This window comes from Theropithecus gelada, chromosome 13 (assembly GCF_003255815.1).
Source record: "Theropithecus gelada isolate Dixy chromosome 13, Tgel_1.0, whole genome shotgun sequence".
NCBI classification, from domain to species: domain Eukaryota; kingdom Metazoa; phylum Chordata; class Mammalia; order Primates; family Cercopithecidae; genus Theropithecus; species Theropithecus gelada.
The window spans coordinates 3,685,649-3,704,785 of record NC_037681.1 but is presented as its reverse complement, the minus strand read 5'-3'; the positions used below and the strand labels follow the sequence as shown (position 1 = coordinate 3,704,785).

The following is a 19,137-nucleotide window of genomic DNA, read 5'->3' as shown; positions in this document are numbered from 1 at the left end:
ATTCATTCAAACTCTTATGTCAACTGTAGCTTCTACTACAGCTTAAATAGAATCCCCAATTCCATCCCTAGAAACTCCTTGGGGTCTTCACTTTCCATCTCTCAAGTAAACCAGGTTTTTTTGTAAGGTCTTGAAGGCCAACTTTACATTCAAAGAGTAGAAAAACTTTGCTAACCTCTCAGGCAAGCTATGGTTTCATGGAGACCTACTTTTAAGACAGAGACTCCTTTCCTCAAGGGTGTGAATTCAAAGGGAACGTAAGAGACACAGAAGGCTCAGGAAGAAAACAAACTCATGCCTTCACTTTGTGCAGTTGGTGGGTGTGGTGGATTCTGCAGAGATATTAACAAGCACAGAGGAGAAGCCCATCACTTAATCCCACAGCTGTGTGGACAGTTTCATAGGATTTCTGAAAACCTTTTCCAAGAAAAAGTAAAGACCAGAACTGAAACATTTGGAAACAGGTTCAGATGAGACAGATCTAGAACAGGGTCTGAAGATTCAGAAAAGTTCAACATGGAAACAACGCTGTTTCTCTCAATGTTTGGAGAGAGAGATTCTCAGAAGCAGAAGACACACACTCATGGAGGCTACATTCCCTGTGCTCTCTCTCTGTGTTCCAGAATATTTATCCATGAATCTATGCTCCAGTGAGGGACACTTTCAGTTAGTGAGACATTGCAGACAGATTCAATCCCAGGTACCTGAGAGCCAGGAATTCATTCACAGGAATCCATTGCAGCTCCCGTGGTGGGTGACTTGGTCTTAATTCTCACTCAAGGACAAACTCTCACCTTTAATTGAAAAGAAGGTTCATTGAGACTCAGGTCGGGAACAGGCCTCTGTGTGTCTCAGCGTCATCCACAGCAGTGTAGGTTTCACTATCTGGACTAATACAGTCTGTAGAACAAAGTCTACATGATGTGCAACAGTGATCTGTAAATGAGAATACTATGTTGTTTATTTCAAAACTGTAGGCTTATTTCTCAATGGCCTGTGCCAAACTCAAATTTTGAAATGTAATTGTTTTAAAAACAGCCCAAATAAGAATATTTTTAACATTTCAGAAAATATGACTCTACATGTCCAGAAAGCCTCACCCACATCTGCTCTCAATAGGTAAGATAAGTCCATTTATGGAAACCCTAAACTTAATACTGCCCTCTGTACCTCTCTTATGCAGAAACTCCCCACCGTGTTGCTGTGTGGCATCCCCTAGATGCATATCCCTTCTCCACTGTCCCACCCATTTTGAGAAACAACCCTGGCACCTTATTCTCTGGGCTACCTCCTGCTGTGAGGGACTTCTCGCTGCAAACCTGTCAAAGCTTCACCCAATAGAGGTCCTGTATGTTTCTGCCCTCTGTGGTCATCTTTTTTTCCTTGGTCAGCCCACAAATCCCTCAACCCCACACAAACAGGATCACAGTATCCACCCCATAAACACTGACTCCCGGTAATGAACACAAACAATTCCACTTCCAAGACTCTCTTCCCAAGTCATATAAGTAATACAGTTCCTTTCAATTATATGGATCCCAAACTAACGGCATCAGGAAAAGGAGACACAGTCACACTAAATCCCGCCTGTAGAAGTCCTTGCTCATTCAGGTGACCATGGTTCAGATTAGAGACATGCAGAGGCCTGCTCCCCACCTGGGTCAAATGGAGACTGTTCTGACACCTTCTTACCTGTGTCCACGGTGGAGTGACCAGCTTTGTCTGCTGTTGAGAAAGCCTTGGTGTAATATGTCAACAGACAAGAGAGGGAAGTTTATGTTCAGAATGACTAATATTGTTCTTTAAGTCTACAGGTAAAATAGGGTAATTTCGAAGCCCTTTTCTGACTGAAAAAAGATTTGTACAAGTTTTTATGTTTTCTGAATATGTAAGGTGACAAATCATGAGATTTTTGTTAAAAATCCCAGTGGTAGCCTTCTTAATGGTTCATTCATTCTCATAGAAAATAGCAATGCTGTATTAAATTCAAATAATCTTAATACTATGTAAAAACAACATTTTCAAGAATTGGCTTATAGTAAAAGAAAACAAGACAATTTTTTTCCTGTTAATCACTTTCTTGCAATTCAAATCTTTGTATTAGATAACGGATAAAACTGATTATTAACACCTTGTCAGAATAATTATTTAAAACTAGCAAGAAAATGAATGATTTTTTTTCTATTTTCATTAGGCTGTTTATGTTTTATCTCTCTTTATTCTATTTCTTCAGCTTCTGATGTTTCTGACTTCTTTTCACTATCATGATTAAGAGTCTGTCCTTTTCAACACTCAGAAGCAGATCACAATTTGTTGACATCATAAGAAAAAAAAGTGAAGTACACAAAATCTGCAAAATGTAATAAGAGAAAAGAGTAAAGAAAATTTTAACAGTGAAATATAAGCTTTTATTCCAGTCCTACCTCGTAGCTACAGTTTGATGTCATCACCCCACATTATTTCCATGGAGTTCAACATTTTTATTTTTATTTTTATTTTTTATTTTTTTTTCTGAGACAGAGTCTCACTTTGTCACCCAGGCTGGAGTGCAGTGGCCGGATCTCAGCTCACTGCAAGCTCCGCCTCCCGGGTTTACGCCATTCTCCTGCCTCAGCCTCCCGTGTAGCTGGGACTACAGGCGCCCGCCACCTCGCCCGGCTAGTTTTTTGTATTTTTTTAGTAGAGACGGGGTTTCACTCTGTTAGCCAGGATGGTCTCGATCTCCTGACCTCATGATCCACCCGTCTCGGCCTCCCAAAGTGCTGGGATTACAGGCTTGAGCCACCGCGCCCAGCCGGAGTTCAACATTTGAAGCTCAATATCATTTTTACTCAGTTATCTTTTCTGATTTTATTAAAAATGAGATTTTGGTAGATTCCCCTGAAGATATTCCGACCAAGCTTTCTTCTGGAATCTTACCTAGAATTACATTTATTTGTTTTCTTGGGCAATTCAACATGACTTTGTGTTAAACTACACAAGGTTACATAACACTACAAGTTACTCCTTCATTGTTCCTGGATTTTTTTTTTTTTTTTTTCCCAGAAATGTGACTGTTCTTGTGAAAGTATTTATTGTTGGCACCATTATTCAGGAGCTGTGCAATGGAATATGAAGCACATCACTGACAAATAAAGAATACTGCGGTTGTTTTTCTGTTTAATGATCAGCTGTCTGGTAGATTCACATCCCTAAACTGTGAGCAATTTTACATAAAGTCAAGAAAATATCAGTTACAGGTACAGGTTACTCGGAGACATAAAACTGGGAATGCAGTTCTTGCTCTTCCTACATGGAGAATTTCCTTGTGAACTGTTGGCTAATGGCTGTGGCTTTGTCACTTCCAAGCTGGGGGAGGCTCATGTCTCACTCAGAGTTGACAAGAACCTGGAAGCCCTGACAGGACCTGATTCCACATGACCAGGGAGACTGCATAGGAACTTTGTAACGCCATTTGGAAAAAACATCATGCAAAGTTATTTCTTATTTGTTTTGTATCATTAACCTAGAAGATTCTTCCCTTAAGAGAGTCCTCTGGGCCAGGCACGGTGGCTCACACCTGTAATTCCAGCACTTTAGAAGGCCAAGGCAGGCAGATATCCTGAGGTCAGGAGTTCAAGACCAGCCCGGCCAACGTGGTGAAACCCCATCTGTACTTAAAAAAAAAAAGCCGTCTGGTTACCCTTGTATATGTGAGATGATTATGATGGGATAGATCTCAGATTGAACAACTGGTCACCAGGACTTTTATATTTACTGCCTGAGGCATAAAATTTTGTCTCTCTTTCCTTTCCCTTACACTGGGCTCTTAGCTCTTAATGTAGAGGCTCATGTCATTCTCTCTGTGAGGGCCTTGGACAGAGAGCTCTTATGCAGTTCACTCACCAGGTGCCAGGGCAGGGCAGATTCTAGTATTTGAGCTGAACATTCTTGAACAGTTATCCCGGAAACAGCAGGTACCAGACAGCCCTTGAACTAGAAGCAGCTCCAGGCCGCTTTTTATTTGCAGGCTCTCAGTCCAACAGTGCTAGTGGGGATGGGGCTGTTTCCTTCTCTAGATTGACTGGGAGGGTGTTAAGTCAGATGGCATTCACCTCCCAGAGATGCATCCTGGACACACATTTCCACATGGTCAGGGTTCTGGTGCTTTCTTACAGTCATGCCCTACACAGTGTGTCCCTACAAAAGGTCCCAACTTTCCCCTTCAGATCCTTCTTCCTTTGATTGTGGGCAAACTTGACTGAATCTCTGTTTTGTTCCAAGGGACAATTTATATCACATTGTTCACAGAAGAGACATTCCCCTGCCCCATCAACATTTTCCACCCCACTGCACCCACCATGGGCTGTCTGGCATCTGCTGTTTCTAGTATTTGCATACTGTCACCTAGGGAGGACCTTCCCTTGTGAGTCTGAGATAAAAGCTCAGCTCTAACCTTGCCTTGACTGATCAGGACTCCTCAGGTCACCTTCTCACAATGAGGCTCCCTGCTCAGCTCCTGGGCCTGCTGGTGCTTTGGCTCCCTGGTAAGGACTGAAGGAGATGAGGGAGGAGAATTGGGTGGGAAGTGAGCTCTGTGGGCTTCACAGCTTCACATGTTTATTCCAATAATATGATAGAGTCACATGGTCCATGCTCCAGGGAATGGAATTCATGTGTGTCTGATGAGTAATCAGGATTCACCTCCAGGGAACGATGACCAGTGCTCTGATTCAGAACTTGAAAATAAAGAGTTCCCTGCTGGCTAGTAAATAATGGGTTTATTTTAGAAAGTTTACTTTTCATGATATAAATCCAAACTTTAAAAACGTTAATGTAAATCAATATCACAAGAGAAATTCTGAAAGTTGCTCATAATGATCTATATAACCTTGCATTTCTCTGTTATTATTTCAGGATCCCGTGGGGATATTGTGATGACCCAGACTCCACTCTCCCTATCCGTCACCCCTGGAGAGCCGGCCTCCATCTCCTGCAGGTCTAGTCAGAGCCTCTTCGATAGTGATTATGCAAACACCTATTTGCATTGGTACTTGCAGAAGCCAGGCCAGTCTCCACAGCTCCTGATCTATTTGGTTTCCAACCGGGCCTCTGGAGTCCCTGACAGGTTCAGTGGCAGTGGGTCAGGCACTGATTTCACACTGAAAATCAGCCGGGTGGAGGCTGAGGATGTTGGGGTGTATTACTGCATGCAAAGTATAGAGTATCCTGCCACAGTGGTATAGCCTCGAACAGAAACCTCCCTGCTGGGTTGGCCCAGCTGCCCACGTGCACTGCTTGTCTGGGGGAGCAGCTGAGCAGAGTTTCTGAGTCTCCAGAACAGAAGGCTGTTGGAGATGTCAGGGCAGGGTTTGCTGCTGAGGACGGTGGTCCATGAGAAGCTCAATAGCACCTCAGATCCCAAATGTTAAATCCCCACCAGCTGCCACAGCCTGGGGAAGGCATAAAGAGGAGGAGAATTCATGGGGGCCATGTGCCCTGGGAAAACCAACAATGATGAAGGGAGAGTGAATGAAAGCTCACATCCTCACCCTCCCTGTCTTGCCCACATTTGTCAGGTATGTGCAACTGTCAGAATAACCAGACCATGAATGCAGTTTAGTGACAACACAAGTAGAACATATATGGGAAATGACCAGCTTGGGGTTTATTTCAAACATGATGGCACTTAGTCATGTTGGGGAACTCATAGTCTCCCGTCTCCCTAATTCTGCTCTCTGATTCGCACTAAACCCTCCTCTCCAGTGTCTTACAGGAGAAAGCACTGTGCACAAGCTGTCAGCAGGGGAGTATGGCTAAGGACACTGAGTAAAAATCTTTGATGTTGGATTATTCAAATAGACTTTGTAAACTCACGGCAGGTATGAGATCCTAATGTGAAAAACTGATTACTCCTAATTATTATTTGGCAAGTGAAAAGTAGGTTTTCACAATTCCAAAAGTGGCCTTTGAAAATAAACTGCATAAACTCAAAGATGGAAAATATAAAGTTTATTTCAAGTTCAAAAGGAAACATTCAGAATTATGTTAGATTTTTATTTCTCTTCCAAATTCTAAAAATTTTGAAAGTATTGAGGCTAAGTACTATTTTAAAGTAGAAATTTATTATTGTATTTTCATAAGAAAAGGTTTCAAAGGGTACAGAAATGCATTCTTTTCACATGGTTACATATTACCTGAAAAGGAATCTGAATTCTTTATTTCGGTTGTAAATGCATGGAGCATCTATGCTTTTCATAGATTTTTTAAAATATAGTGTTCTAAATGATATTGAACCTCATAATTTGTCTTGTGAGTTAAATGTCGTAACACCATGTGATAGACACAAAATAATGACTGAATCAACAGAAGAAGATCTGCTTCAGGCTAAGGGTATAAAGTCACTTGGGATGATTGTTTATTCCAAGATAACCGATACCATGGTAAGTGCAATTAAAATTCCAAAGTTCCATTTCTGTTCGGTTTAAAAATTGTATGGCAATATTTATATAGATATCAATCACACTGGAGCCCTCAAATGAAAATAAAAGTGGCACAGTATATTTTTTAAACATACCAATAAATGCATCATTGAGCTTAAAAGGCATTACACAGAATGCAGTTAAAGGACACAAAGTGTGGCGGGGCATGATGGCTCACGCGGTAATCCCAGCACTTTGGAAGGCTGAGGCAGGTGAATTCCCTGAGGTCAGGAGTTCAAGACCACCCTAGCCAACATGGTGAAACTCTGTCTCTACTAAAAATACAAAAATCAGCCAGGCGTGGTGGCATGTGCCTGTAATCCCAGCTGTTACAGAGGCTGAGGCAGGAGAATGGTTTGAACACAGGAGGCGGAAGTTGCAGTGAGCTGAGATCATGCCACTTCACTCCAGCCTCATCAACAGAGCAAGACTCTGTCTTACAAAAAAAAAAGTTGGTGGCGGAGGGGACACAAATTGTAAGTAGTATGACCTGGAGCTAAGAAATGCTATTGTCGTCTTTAGCCCTCGTGTGATTGACAGCATCTAAGGACCTTGAATTTCTTCTTTGCTGTGAGACACGAGATTAGTCCCAACCCATTCAAGATGGTTAGATATATTTAACAAACAAACAAACTAACAAACAAACAACTTATATAATACTGATGTAACAAAGGGCTACACTCTCAAAACAAAACGGTGAAAGGTAAATAATCCCCTAAACCCGAGAGAAGATACGAGGAGAATCAAAATTGGCTGGTACAAAGAAGCCTCTAGTTGCAGTTGACCAAATGTGACAAGGTTTCTGTGTCTGTGCCATGGCAGTGCAGAGGTAGGCAGGTGTCCTTGGTGGTGTTGGTGACCTACTCCATGAGGTCACTCAGGTGGGCAGGAGGCATAACCACCCTTAGCACACAGCTTCCCTCCTTCCTCACAGTCGCTGCCCCCATGCTCATCCTCAGCAGCATGAGTGGAACAGAGTGAAGCGAAAGCTGTTTTCTTCTAAAGATCAAAAATCTTGAACTTGCAAATGGAAATAAATGTTATTTTTGCTCCAAGAAACCTTCCATTGAGTGGACCTGTGGATAAACCCACATTTTTTGGTTGTTTTAACCTGAAAATGTATTTACATGATTCTTAGAAATAATTTTTGAGTATGAAATTATATTTTAGCAGCTTATTTCAAGTTCTTATTAACCATTCGATAATTAGTTTTAAAATGTCATTGATTAAAAAAAAATCTGTTGCTCTAACTGTCCTCCACCAAAAGTAATTTGTCTTTTTAACCTCATCAGACTCCTTTTAAGCTCTTAAACTGACCTTTTTTTTTTTTTTTACAGATTCTATACATTAAGTCAATTTATTATTTATGATCAAGTTATTTATGTATTTTGGTTACAAGTAGAAAAAGCCCGTAAGTTGCTATGCCAGAAACCAGCCTCTAGATGGCAAACAAACCCCACAATACACAAAAGAGAGCCACGTTCTTAGACACCTTGGGAAAGGAAGAGGGCTATTGTTCCATTAACAACTTGCAGCCCCCAAGGCAAGAATGGCCTGGAACATCTAGAACATCTGGGAGGAGGCACCAGGCTATGGAGTTGTGGGGAATCTGCTCTGTGCTCTGAGACTGAAAGCCCAGCCTTGCCTCTCACCGCTGCCATGACTCTGTCCCCATCTGCTGTGAAGTGAATGGTGTCTTCTAAATTCATGCTGAAGCCCTAATTGCTGAAAACTGTAAGACATGGAATGTGGGGATTATGTGTATCTTCCCGACACCACCATGATGCTCAGGAAGGAGACTTCTGGTTTCCTGTTAGGATTCTTGTTCAAAGCAAGATTTTGCCTCTTCTGCACAATTTCCTTTCCTGATTGTTTCTCTCTTTGACAGAAGATGGCCCAGGTGCTTCACTATTGAGTCTCAACCTCTTATGCAAAGCCCTCAGTCTAGTGTTGCTCTTTTCCTTCATGCTATTTTTGTTTGTTTGTTTTCTTGTAATCATCTTAGCAATAAAATAATCACTTTTTTATTCTTAGCTATTAAAGATGTTATCTTAGTTAATTACAGTGGTTCCCTTCAGAATAATAAATGGTCTTTTAAGATGATGGTAAGAGATCCAAATCCATGTGCTTGGGAAGTTGCAAGAAGCTCTATCTAGTACGGGTGCCAGTGCCTCTCCCAGAGTGCTCCATGCAGCTGGCCCCACAGAGTCCCTCTGTGCTGTCATATCACCTGCTGCCTTATGTGAATGAGATATTCTGGTTAGAATCCTGGTGGATGCTATCCAGTGCCCACACAACTCCCATGAAAACTGAGACCACAGGCCCCTGAAGACAATCACAGGTCTCTAGAATCACAGCTCATGACTGTCCTCTGCAGACACAGCTTCTCCCCATATGACTGAGGGTTGTCATTGGCTGTGTCCTTCCTTGTGCATGACAACAGGAGACAGAGCAGGTCTGTAAGCAGCCCTGCAAGCCAGGTTCTGTGCAAGCCCTCCTGTGTGGGTGCCTCTTACGTGGACACAGGTGTGTAAACCAAAAATGAACCTCTAAGCTCCCTAGCCAATTGAATGAACTCCTCCTCTCAGCCAAAAATACACCAAAATCAACCTAAAATACAAGTACCATCCATGATGGGTATGGATGTTCAGATATGCCTTAATATATCCTCCTCCCTTTAAAATTCAGGCACAACTGACCAGCTTTTAATATTAAAACAGAGACCTTGAGACTGACAAAGCAAATTCTTTGTAGCAATAAGATATCATCCTGACAGATACCAAGCCCTAGGAGTGTGGAGGTTCAGTCAGGCTGGTGGGAAAAAATTTAGGTGTAATAGCCACAAACCATCTTGGAAAGCCTAAGAGTTTGCATGACTTCAGTAATAGATCTGGCCGTAGGCAGCCTAGTCCCTTTATCGTTGGTTAGATAGACTGAAGAAGATACAAAGGAATGTAGGTGAGTTTATCTAACTAGCTTGTTTACTCATGTGTTCCTAAGAATAACCTTTGATCAACCATGTAATTACTCTCTACTTGGCAACCACCTTAATTACCCACAGGTGTGTTGACTCAAAGCCTTTGTCATTAATCTGTGCCAAGTACATGGAGGCAGGGGCAGCTAGCCAGCATGCTTGGCTGCTAGAAGTCTTTCTGTAGCCGGCCTCCTTGGTCAGCTCCTTCACTGAAATCTCGGTGTTTGAGTACGGTATTAATCCATCATTCAGCTGAAGTACGCAGGACGGACCCCAACATATGATATGAGAAATCAAAGTATTTTCCCCAAGATATTTTTATTTAATGTATTTTTAAATGCCTCTGCAAAACTGTTTCTTGTGGGAAAAATCTATATTCTGTAGAGAATCCTACCCCTTTACAAGTCTCTTTCCTGACCAAGAGAGATTTAACTAAGAGGCTGGCACCTTTTAAGTCTGCTAAGAAACAATTACTATCTATTCTTTCTGAAGCCTGCTGCCTGGAGGCTTCATCTGCGTGATAAAACCTTGGCTCCACAATTCTTTTTCTTAACCCAGAAACTCCTTTCTGTTGATCACAGGTCATTAGATAAACTCTTTCAACCACCTATGGAATCTTTTAATTGACTTATGACCTGGAAATCCCCAACACACCACCTCCTTCAGGCTGTCCTGCCTTTCCATATCAAACCAATGTACAGCTTACACATTTGATTGATATCTTATGTCTCCCTAAAACGTGTAAAACCAAGCTGTAGCCCAACCACCTTGGGCACACGTTCTCAAGACATCCTGAGGCTGTTTCACAGATATGTCTTTAACTTTGACCAAATATATTTCTAAATTGATTGAGACTTGTCTGAGATACTTATTGGTTACAGGTGTCACTGGATACACTGAGGGAAGTGAAGAGATTTACGACCTTGAGAAAAGGAGGAAGCCAGGATGTGGGGGGAGAGAGAGAGAGAGCAAGCTTGTGATATTTGTACAGGACTAGCACTGAGACCTGGTTGTGTAATGGTGTAGTACTGAGTATCATCCCCAAATAATGAGGTTTCATTCCAAGGAGCCTATGCATGTATCTTACCTGGGAAAAGGGCTTTTTCAGGTGTAAATTAAGGAGCTTGAAATAGGGCCATGATCTTAGGTTAATCACGTGGACCCTAAATGAGATCACAATGTCCTGAGAAAAAAAGAGGTAGAGAGACACTTGACATAGACTGAAGAGGAGAAGGCAATGTGAACACAGAGACAGAGATTGTAGTGATGTGTCCACAGCCAAGGAGAGTGGAAGCCACCAGAAGATGGAAGAGCTAAATCAGACTCCTCCCTAGAACTTCTGAAGGAGCTTGACCCGACCACTCCAAGATCTTATCCCAGTGAAACTGATTCTGGACTTCTGGTCTCCAGTGTAATGCCCAGACTGTATGTTCCCCAAAGAAGACCACCAGAGTCCAGAGTCAAAGCCAAGCAGCAAGGATCTTTTACTGCAAGTTCGAACTTGGTCCCTCCATTCCACAGCATACAAGAGGGCCCCGAACAATGCAAGTGCTTGCCTTTTATAGCCCGATGTAAATAGGATACGTAAAGTTACAGAGGAACAAGGGAATTCTTTTGGTTACAGCACTATAATTGGTTAACATTTTAAATTATACATTTAGTAGTTTTCTATTGGTTCCCGCGCTTTCAGTAAAACCACGAACGGTTGTGTCCTTATCGGAGACTTTCCAGGTGGTGTTTTTCTAAAGTTGAGATATATGGTAGTCTCTGAGTTGAGGAATGTGTTTGTACTGGGCTCAGGAAGTTGAGAGATATATGGTGGGATGTGTTTGTACTGGGCTCAGGAAGTTGAGAGATATATGGTGGGATGTGTTTGCACTGGGCCTGTTTGTGTTGAGCCCGGGGCTGAGGAATGTGCCTGATTTCTTTCACCAGAACTATGAGTGATTCCAATCCTGTTGTTTGAAGCTACCACATTTTTGAGAACTTGTTACAGTAGCCCGAGGACACTAACACAAATGGGGCTCTGGGAAAATACAGGGTAAATGTGCTGTGGTGGTTTGCAATCTCTTAGACATAAACAGATTGGTGGAAAATTTTGTGATTGAAGAAATGTACATGAAACCTAGAGTGTACAGAGAGGTATCTGTTAGTCACAAGATAAAGACTGATAATTTTAGATGAAAATGACTTATGACTAGTAATATCTGACATATTCTGAGTTATTCAAGGATGCATAAAAGGGTCATTAGATACTCTTCTCGTGTGTGTGTGTGTGTCTATCTATACATGTATGTGCACTTCATGGTGCATCAGCAGGTGGAACCCTCAGGTGGTGGCACCTTCATATCCTCAGCACCCCATTTCACACATGAGGAAACTGTTCATGAGAGCACATGGCTGATTTGCATAAAAGTCACTTGTTCAGCAGTTGTTGAAGCAGAATTTGGAACCTAGGTCTGTCTGACCTTAACTATGTTCCTTCCACAGAGCCACACTCATTCCACAGAGGAACCCACAACCTAAAAAACCAGAGAAGAGACAAAGCCAGAAGTGCAGCATGGAGTTCTTAACGCAAGCTCACCATGACCTCTGGTCCTCATCACGCTGACACAGCTTAAACTCAGATCCTTCTACAGTTTTGTCTACAAAGGATAATTTTCTCAAAGCCTTTACAAACACCAAGTACCTTCAGATATTGTGGCAGGTTACATCTTGCATGGCCCTGACTACATTTTGTCTCCTCTGCCATCCCCATGTCTCTGACTCAGTCCTTACTTCTCAGATTGTGTCTTTTACATCTAGTTTGACCTGCAAATATCAAAACAGCAAACCTGCAGCCCCCTTCTCTTCCATGTTCTGTAAGAGATGACCTCCAGGCTCTCAGATACCAAGACTGTACAAGACCTAACCCAGAGAGTTACTCACGAGTCTTTCTACATAAGAAGAATTCTGGTGCTAGCTCTCTGCATTAAAAAAATAAAAAAAAATAAAAATTAAAAATAATAAATAAAACGAAAAATTGTTTTGTGTCTCTTGTTGAAATTGACAGCAAATAACAACAACATAGAACTATTTGGAACAACAGACAATAGTGATACACTCAGGGAACTAAAACACACCGTTTCCCCTAGCGTTGGTTTCCTGTTGCTGCTGTATCAAAGTACCAGAACCTTACTGGCTCTACATGACACAAGTGTATTATCTTACATTTCTGGAGGTCAGAAGTCTCAATGAAATAAAATCCCGTAGAAATAGGGCTCTATTCATTCTGGGGGTTTCAAGACAGAGAATCCAATATGCAGCTTTCCATCTCTCTGATGTTCCCACATTCCTGGCTCCATGGTCCCTTCCTCCATCACTCCTTATTGCTCTCCATTGTCCCAGCTCCTCTCTGGCTGTGACCCTTCTCCCTCCCTTTTATAAGGACCCCTGTGATTATGGTCTCACCCAGATAGTTCAGGATACTCTCCTGACCTCAAAATTCTTAACCATGTCTGCCAAGTTATTTTTGACATATTCATAAGTAATAATCATAGATTCCAGATATTAGGACAATGTTGTGTTTAGAGGGTGTATTATTAATTCCACAAACAACTCTCATCATCCCCACAATGGTCTTCCCTTAAGGTAGAATAAAAATATCACAAGGCAGATTTATGAGGCAATAGACCTAGAAAAAAACCTGAGACTCTAGGACTCTCTTATGTGTGGATGTCAAATTCTGGGGATTCTGATTCTCTGCTCTAAGTGGACTCCATGGTGTACAGCCATTGGTGGAAGGCTTCTTTGATTTTGTGACCTCAAAAAAAAAAAAAAACGAATCTCTGCTAAAGTCAAATCTAAGAAAGACTGGCAAAGATAATTTAAATATGTCTTAATTTTTCTGAATTTCCCTGTGCTTTAATACATGAGAAGTGGCAATAATTTAAACCAAAGATATCCTCCAAGAATGAGGATATTTCCAGTCCCTTAGATTGGGTCCCCCAAGTGAGAAGGATGACAAAGACTTCCATGCAGACAGTGTATTTACAAAGTGCAGGAAAGAAGTAAGTGAGCGAGGGAAGAGAGGAGGGACCGTGAAAGCTACCTCAGCAAGGAGCCACTTCTGAGGATGACGAGATCTCAAGCCCACATAGAAACACAGAAAAAATGCCTCTGTTATTCCACCTGAGAGGTGAGGGAGCTGGGGTATGTATACACCTCCCGTGTGATCACTGATTGATAGCCATCCCAGGGATTGCTAATTTCATGCAATGAGGTCATGCAGGCTGAGCTCCCTTCTCCAGGTTCAGAGAGAGCAGTGAGGAGCAGAAAGGGCCATAGAGAGTCAGCTAAGTATAATGAGTAGAATCACCAAGGTGTAGTAACAATGACTGCTAAAATTATGCAGAAAGACAAAAGTGCATTTGAATCCAGAGATGTATCTCTCTGAATCTGGATATCTGGATCCTGGCAGACTGTTCAGTCGCCATTTCCCTGAAATCCAGTCCCCTGGAAAAGCAGCAGGAGGTTTGTGCACAGGCTGCATTACCTTGGTCTGGCCACTCCTAGTCGTGCATGAGAAATACTCCCTGGAGGTCCTGGGCTTCGGTTCACTGATACTGATGTAGTTGGCTCCACGTCCCCTGCTGCTGAACCAGGCTGACACACCCTGGGCAAAGGCAGCTGTGTGAGGTAATGAGGTTCAAATCCGCGCTTAAGGTTTATCTGGACTCAAAATACTTTTTCATCTACATGAGCAGTGTCTTGGCAGGAGATGGAGACTCTTTCTAAATTGATGTGAGACAGGGAGGCTGGCATCTGGGGCAGGATGATGTCCTCACTCACTGCTAAAGAGTAAAACAGGAAATGGTTACTGACGGTGCATGGCAAGAACATGCACTGGACAGCAGCCGCCCTCACTAAGGAGAGAGGGTTCACTGACCTGGACCTTCCCCAGGGCCTCCCCATCACCTGCTCTTCAGAAAGCCAGACTCTAGGGCAAATGCACCTAAGACCCCAGGAATAGGCTGGTGGGGAGAGCAGCTCGGAGCATTACCCAGGGGATGTGGCCTTTCTCATCCTACTTAGAAGCAATGGATTATTTGTGCCCAGGTTGATAGAGGGCTTCAAGTTGATCCTAATCCAGGCTCCTATAGTTAGTGAGTGAAACAGAGAATTTAGTTGAAATAATCAGACCTGGCATCATTAGTCGGCCCTCCATGCTGGTGAACCATAAGAAATCATACGAAAAGCAGGAATGGGTATAGAATATAGGGATTCTCACACCAAGAATAAGGGGCAGACCATTTAGTCCCTGGGCATTAAAAAGACCCATAGCTCTGGATAATGGAGATCTATGCATGGCAGAGGTATCATCTTTGGGCATGTTCAGTGAATTGCTTTTCCTTATTATGCTAAGAACAGTAGCTTAAGTTTACTAGTAAATTCTACTAAATTTATTAAACACACTTCTGATAAAGTCTTTTTATTTTCATTTCAGAAAGCAAACATTTTCACACTGATAGAGACATTGTTAGTATCGCACTAAATACTTTTACACTCATCAAATTCCTTTGAGAGTAACTGAAAGTACTGACAGCCCCACATTCTACAACTTTATTATGAATTTTCTCCCCAAAATGTGGCTTTCCTACACACTCCTAATACAAGTTTAAAATACAGTATTTAATCTAGTCTTAGGTTCATTTAAAATTTTGAAAATTCAATCCAAAAATATGTTCTGTAACATATTTTTGTATTGAAAATGTTTGTATTTCGTATTGAAAAATATGTATGGCCACCAAAGAGAAATGTATTCTGTGAAGGTAAATCTACGCTGCCCTGTCTGACTTGGTGAGCCTGGGGACACTGGCCCTGTGCTGAGTTACTGAGATGGGTCAGCCCTGCAGCCGTGCCCAGCCTGCCCCATCCCCTGCTGATTTGCATGTTCCCAGAGCACAGCCTCCTGCCCTGAAGACTTTTTTATAAGCTGGTCACACCCTGTGCAGGAGTCAGTCTCCATCAAGACATGATGGACATGAGGGCCCCCACTCAGCTCCTGGAGCTCCTGTTGCTCTGGCTCACAGGTAAAGAAGGAGAACACTAACAATATACTCAGTCAGTGTGCTCAGTAGGGTCTGCAACTTCAGGGAAGTCCTCTGATAACATTATTAATAGTATGAATATTTGTTTTTATGTTTTCAATCTCAGGTGCCAGATGTGCCATCCAGATGACCCAGTCTCCTTCCTCCCCATCTGCAACTGTAGGAGACAGAGTCACCACCACTTGCCGTGAGTCAGAGCATTAACAATAATTTAGCCTGGTATCAGCAGAAACCAGGGAAAACTCCTAAGCTCCTGATCTATGAGGCATCCAGTTTGCAAAGTGGGATTCCCTCTCGGTTCAGTGGCAGTGGATCTGGGACAGATTTCACTCTCACCATCAGCAGCCTGCAGTCTGAAGATGTTGCAACTTATTTCTGTCAACATGGTTATAGTTACCCTACCACAGTGTTACACACCTGATCATAAACCCCCAAGGAAGCAGACGTGTGAAACTGAGCCACCCCAGATGCTCCTCCTGGTGGCTCTATCTGCTGAGGGCATTTCTCAAACTCAGGCTTTGAAAATCATTGCGAGATTTTTGTAGAGGGGACCAGGGAGGTTCCTCTGAACCCTAAGCCTCCTTCATCCTCATCCCCAGCAGAAAAGACATGACAATGCCTGTCCTGGAAGAATAAAGAAGAGAGATAAGTCCACCTGAGGAGTGTGTGTTATGGGATAATTGGAATTTGTCCAGCAAAAGAGAAGCCATTCTCAGTATTTCAAGGAGAAATTGTTCAAGCTGAATAAATTAGAGTCTAAACCACAGTCTTTCCAAAGCCTGTGGCATGTTATTCATGAAGCAGGTACCAGAGACAGGGGATTCTCAGGTGCTCCTCCAGAAGCCAGAGTGCACCTGCCCCAGGTGGTATGTGCTGAGTACAGTGTGATGATCCTCGGATCTGTCTGGGAAGCCCAGGGCTGGGCTGCTGATGCTCTCAGCTGACTGCAGCACCTCTCCAGGGGTGATTCTCCAATCCACAACTAACTCCACACACACACACACACACACACACACATATATATATACTTTAAGTTCTGGGTTACATGTGCAGAACGTGCAGTTTTGTTACATAGATATACATGCACCATGGTGGTTTGCTGCACCCATCAACCTGTTACCTACATTAGATATTTCTTCTAATGTTATAACCCCCCTAGCCCTCCCACCCCCAACAGGCCCTGGTGTGTGATGTTCCCCTCCCTGTGTCCATGTGTTCTCATTGTTCAACTTCCACCTGTGAGTGAGAACATGTGGTGTTTGGTTTTCTGATCTTGTGATAGTTTGCTGAGAATGATGGTTTCCAGCTTCATCCATGTCCCTGCAAAGGACATGAACTCATCCTTTTTCTATGGCTGCATAGTATTCCATGGTATATATGTGCCACATTTTCTTAATCCAGTCTATCATTGATGGACCTTTGGGTTGGTTTCAAGTTTTTGCTATTGTGAATAGTGCTGCAGTAAACATATATGTGCATGTGTCTTTATGGTAGAACGATTTATAATCCTTTGGGTATTTGCCCAGTAACGGGATTGCTGGGTCAAATGGTATTTCTAGTTCTAGATCCTTGAGGAATAGCCACAGTCTTCCACAATGGTTGAACTAATTTATACTCCCACCAACAGTGTAAAAGCATTCCTATTTTTCCATAACCTCTCCAGCATCTGTTGGTTCCTGACTTTTTAATGATCACCATTCTAACTGGCGTGAGATGGTATCTCATTGTGGTTTTGATTTGCATTTCTCTAATGACCAGTGATGATAAGGATTTTTTCATATGTTTGTTGTCCGCATAAATGTCTTCTTTTAAAAAGTGTCTGTTTATATCCTTTGCCCAATTTTTGATGGGGTTGTTCGCTTTTTTTTTGTAAATTTGTTTGAGTTCTTTGTAGGTTCTGGATATTAGTCCTTTGTCAGATGGATAGATTGCAAAAATTTTCTCCCATTCTGTAGGTTGCCTGTTCACTCTGATGTCAGTTTCTTTTGCTGTGCAGCTCTTTAGCTTAATTAGATCCCATTTGTCAATTTTGGCTTTTGTTGCCATTGCTTTTGGTGTTTTAGACATGAAGTCTTTGACCATGCCTATGTCCTGAATGGTAATGCCTAGATTTTCTTCTAGGGTTTTTATGATGCTAGGTCTTACTTTAAGTCTTTCATCCATCTTGAGTTGATTTTTGTATAAGGTGTAAGGAAGGGGTCTAGTTTCAGTTTTCTGTATATGGCTAGCCAATTTTCCCGACACCATTTATTAAATAGGGAATTTTTTCCCCATTGCTTGTGTGTGTCAGGTTTGTCAAAGATCAGATGGTGGTAGGTGTGTGGTGTTATTTCTGAGGCCTCCATTCTGTTCCATTGGTCTACATATCTGTTTTGGTACTAGTACTACGCTGTTTTGGTTACTGTAGACTTGTAGTAAAGTTTGAAGTCAGGTAACATGATGCCTCCAGCTTTGTTCTTTTTGCACAGGATTGTCTTGGCTATATGGGCTCTTTTTTGGTTCCATATGAAGTTTAAAGTATTTTTTTCCAATTATCTGAAGAAAGTCAGTTGTTGCTTAATGGGGATAGCATTGAATCTGTAAATTACTTTGGGCAGTAAGGCCATTTTCATGATATTGATTCTTCCTATCCATGAACATGGAATGTTTTTCCATTTGTTTGTGTCCTCTCATATTTCCTTGAGCAGTGGTTTGTAGTTCTCCTTGAAGAGGTTTTTCGTATCCTTTTTAAGTTGTATTCCTAGGTATTTTATTCTCTTAGTAGCAATTGTGAATGAGAGTTCACTCATGATTTGGCTCTCTATTTGTCTGTTATTTGTGTATAGGAATGCTTGTGATGTTTGCACACTGGTTTTGTATCCTGAGACTTTGCTGAAGTGCTTAAGGAGATTTGGAGCTGAGATGATGAGATTTTCTAAATATACAATCATGTCATCTGCAAACAGAGACAATTTGACTCCTTCTTTTCCTATTTGAATTCACTTTATTGCTTTCTCTTGCCTGATTGCCCTGGCCAGAACTTCCAATACTATGTCGAATAGGAGTGGTGAGAGAGGACATCCTTGTATTGTGCCGGTTTTCAAAGGGAATGCTTCCAGTTTTTGCACATTCAGTATGATACTGGCTGTGGGTTTGTCATAAATAGCTCTTATCATGTTGAAATACATTCTAATGATACCTAGTTTATTGAGAGTTTTAGCATGAAAGGCTGTTGAATTTTGTTGGAGGCCTTTTCTGCATCTATTGAGATAATCATGTGGTTTTTGTCATTGGTTCTGTTTATGTGATTTATTACATTTATAGATTTGTGTATATTGAACCAGCCTTGCATCCCAGGGATGAAGTCCACTTGATCGTGGTGGATAAGCTTTTTGATGTGCTACTGGATTTGATTTGTCAGTACTTTACTGAGGACTTTTGCATTGATGTTCATTACGGATATTGGCCTAAAATTCTCTTTTTTATTATGTCTCTGCCAGGCTTTGGTTTCAGGATGATGCTGGCCTCATGAAGTGAGTTAGGGAGGATTCCTTCTTCTTCTGTTGACCGGAATAGTTTCAGAAGGAATGGTACAAGCTGCTCTTTGTACCTCTGGTAGAATTTGGCTGTGAAT

General features: G+C 42.0%; 1 pseudogene and 1 gene segment (V, D, J or C); both read left to right on the top strand.

Moving 5' to 3' along the window:
• Nucleotides 1-4,477: 4,477 nt before the first annotated feature.
• On the top strand, nucleotides 4,478-5,225 carry LOC112605315. The segment is given in 2 exon segments: nucleotides 4,478-4,526; nucleotides 4,897-5,225. Coding segments are annotated over 2 exon segments (378 nt in total).
• Nucleotides 5,226-15,451: 10,226 nt separating this feature from the next.
• Nucleotides 15,452-15,945, top strand: LOC112604709 (annotated as a pseudogene).
• Nucleotides 15,946-19,137: the final 3,192 nt, after the last annotated feature.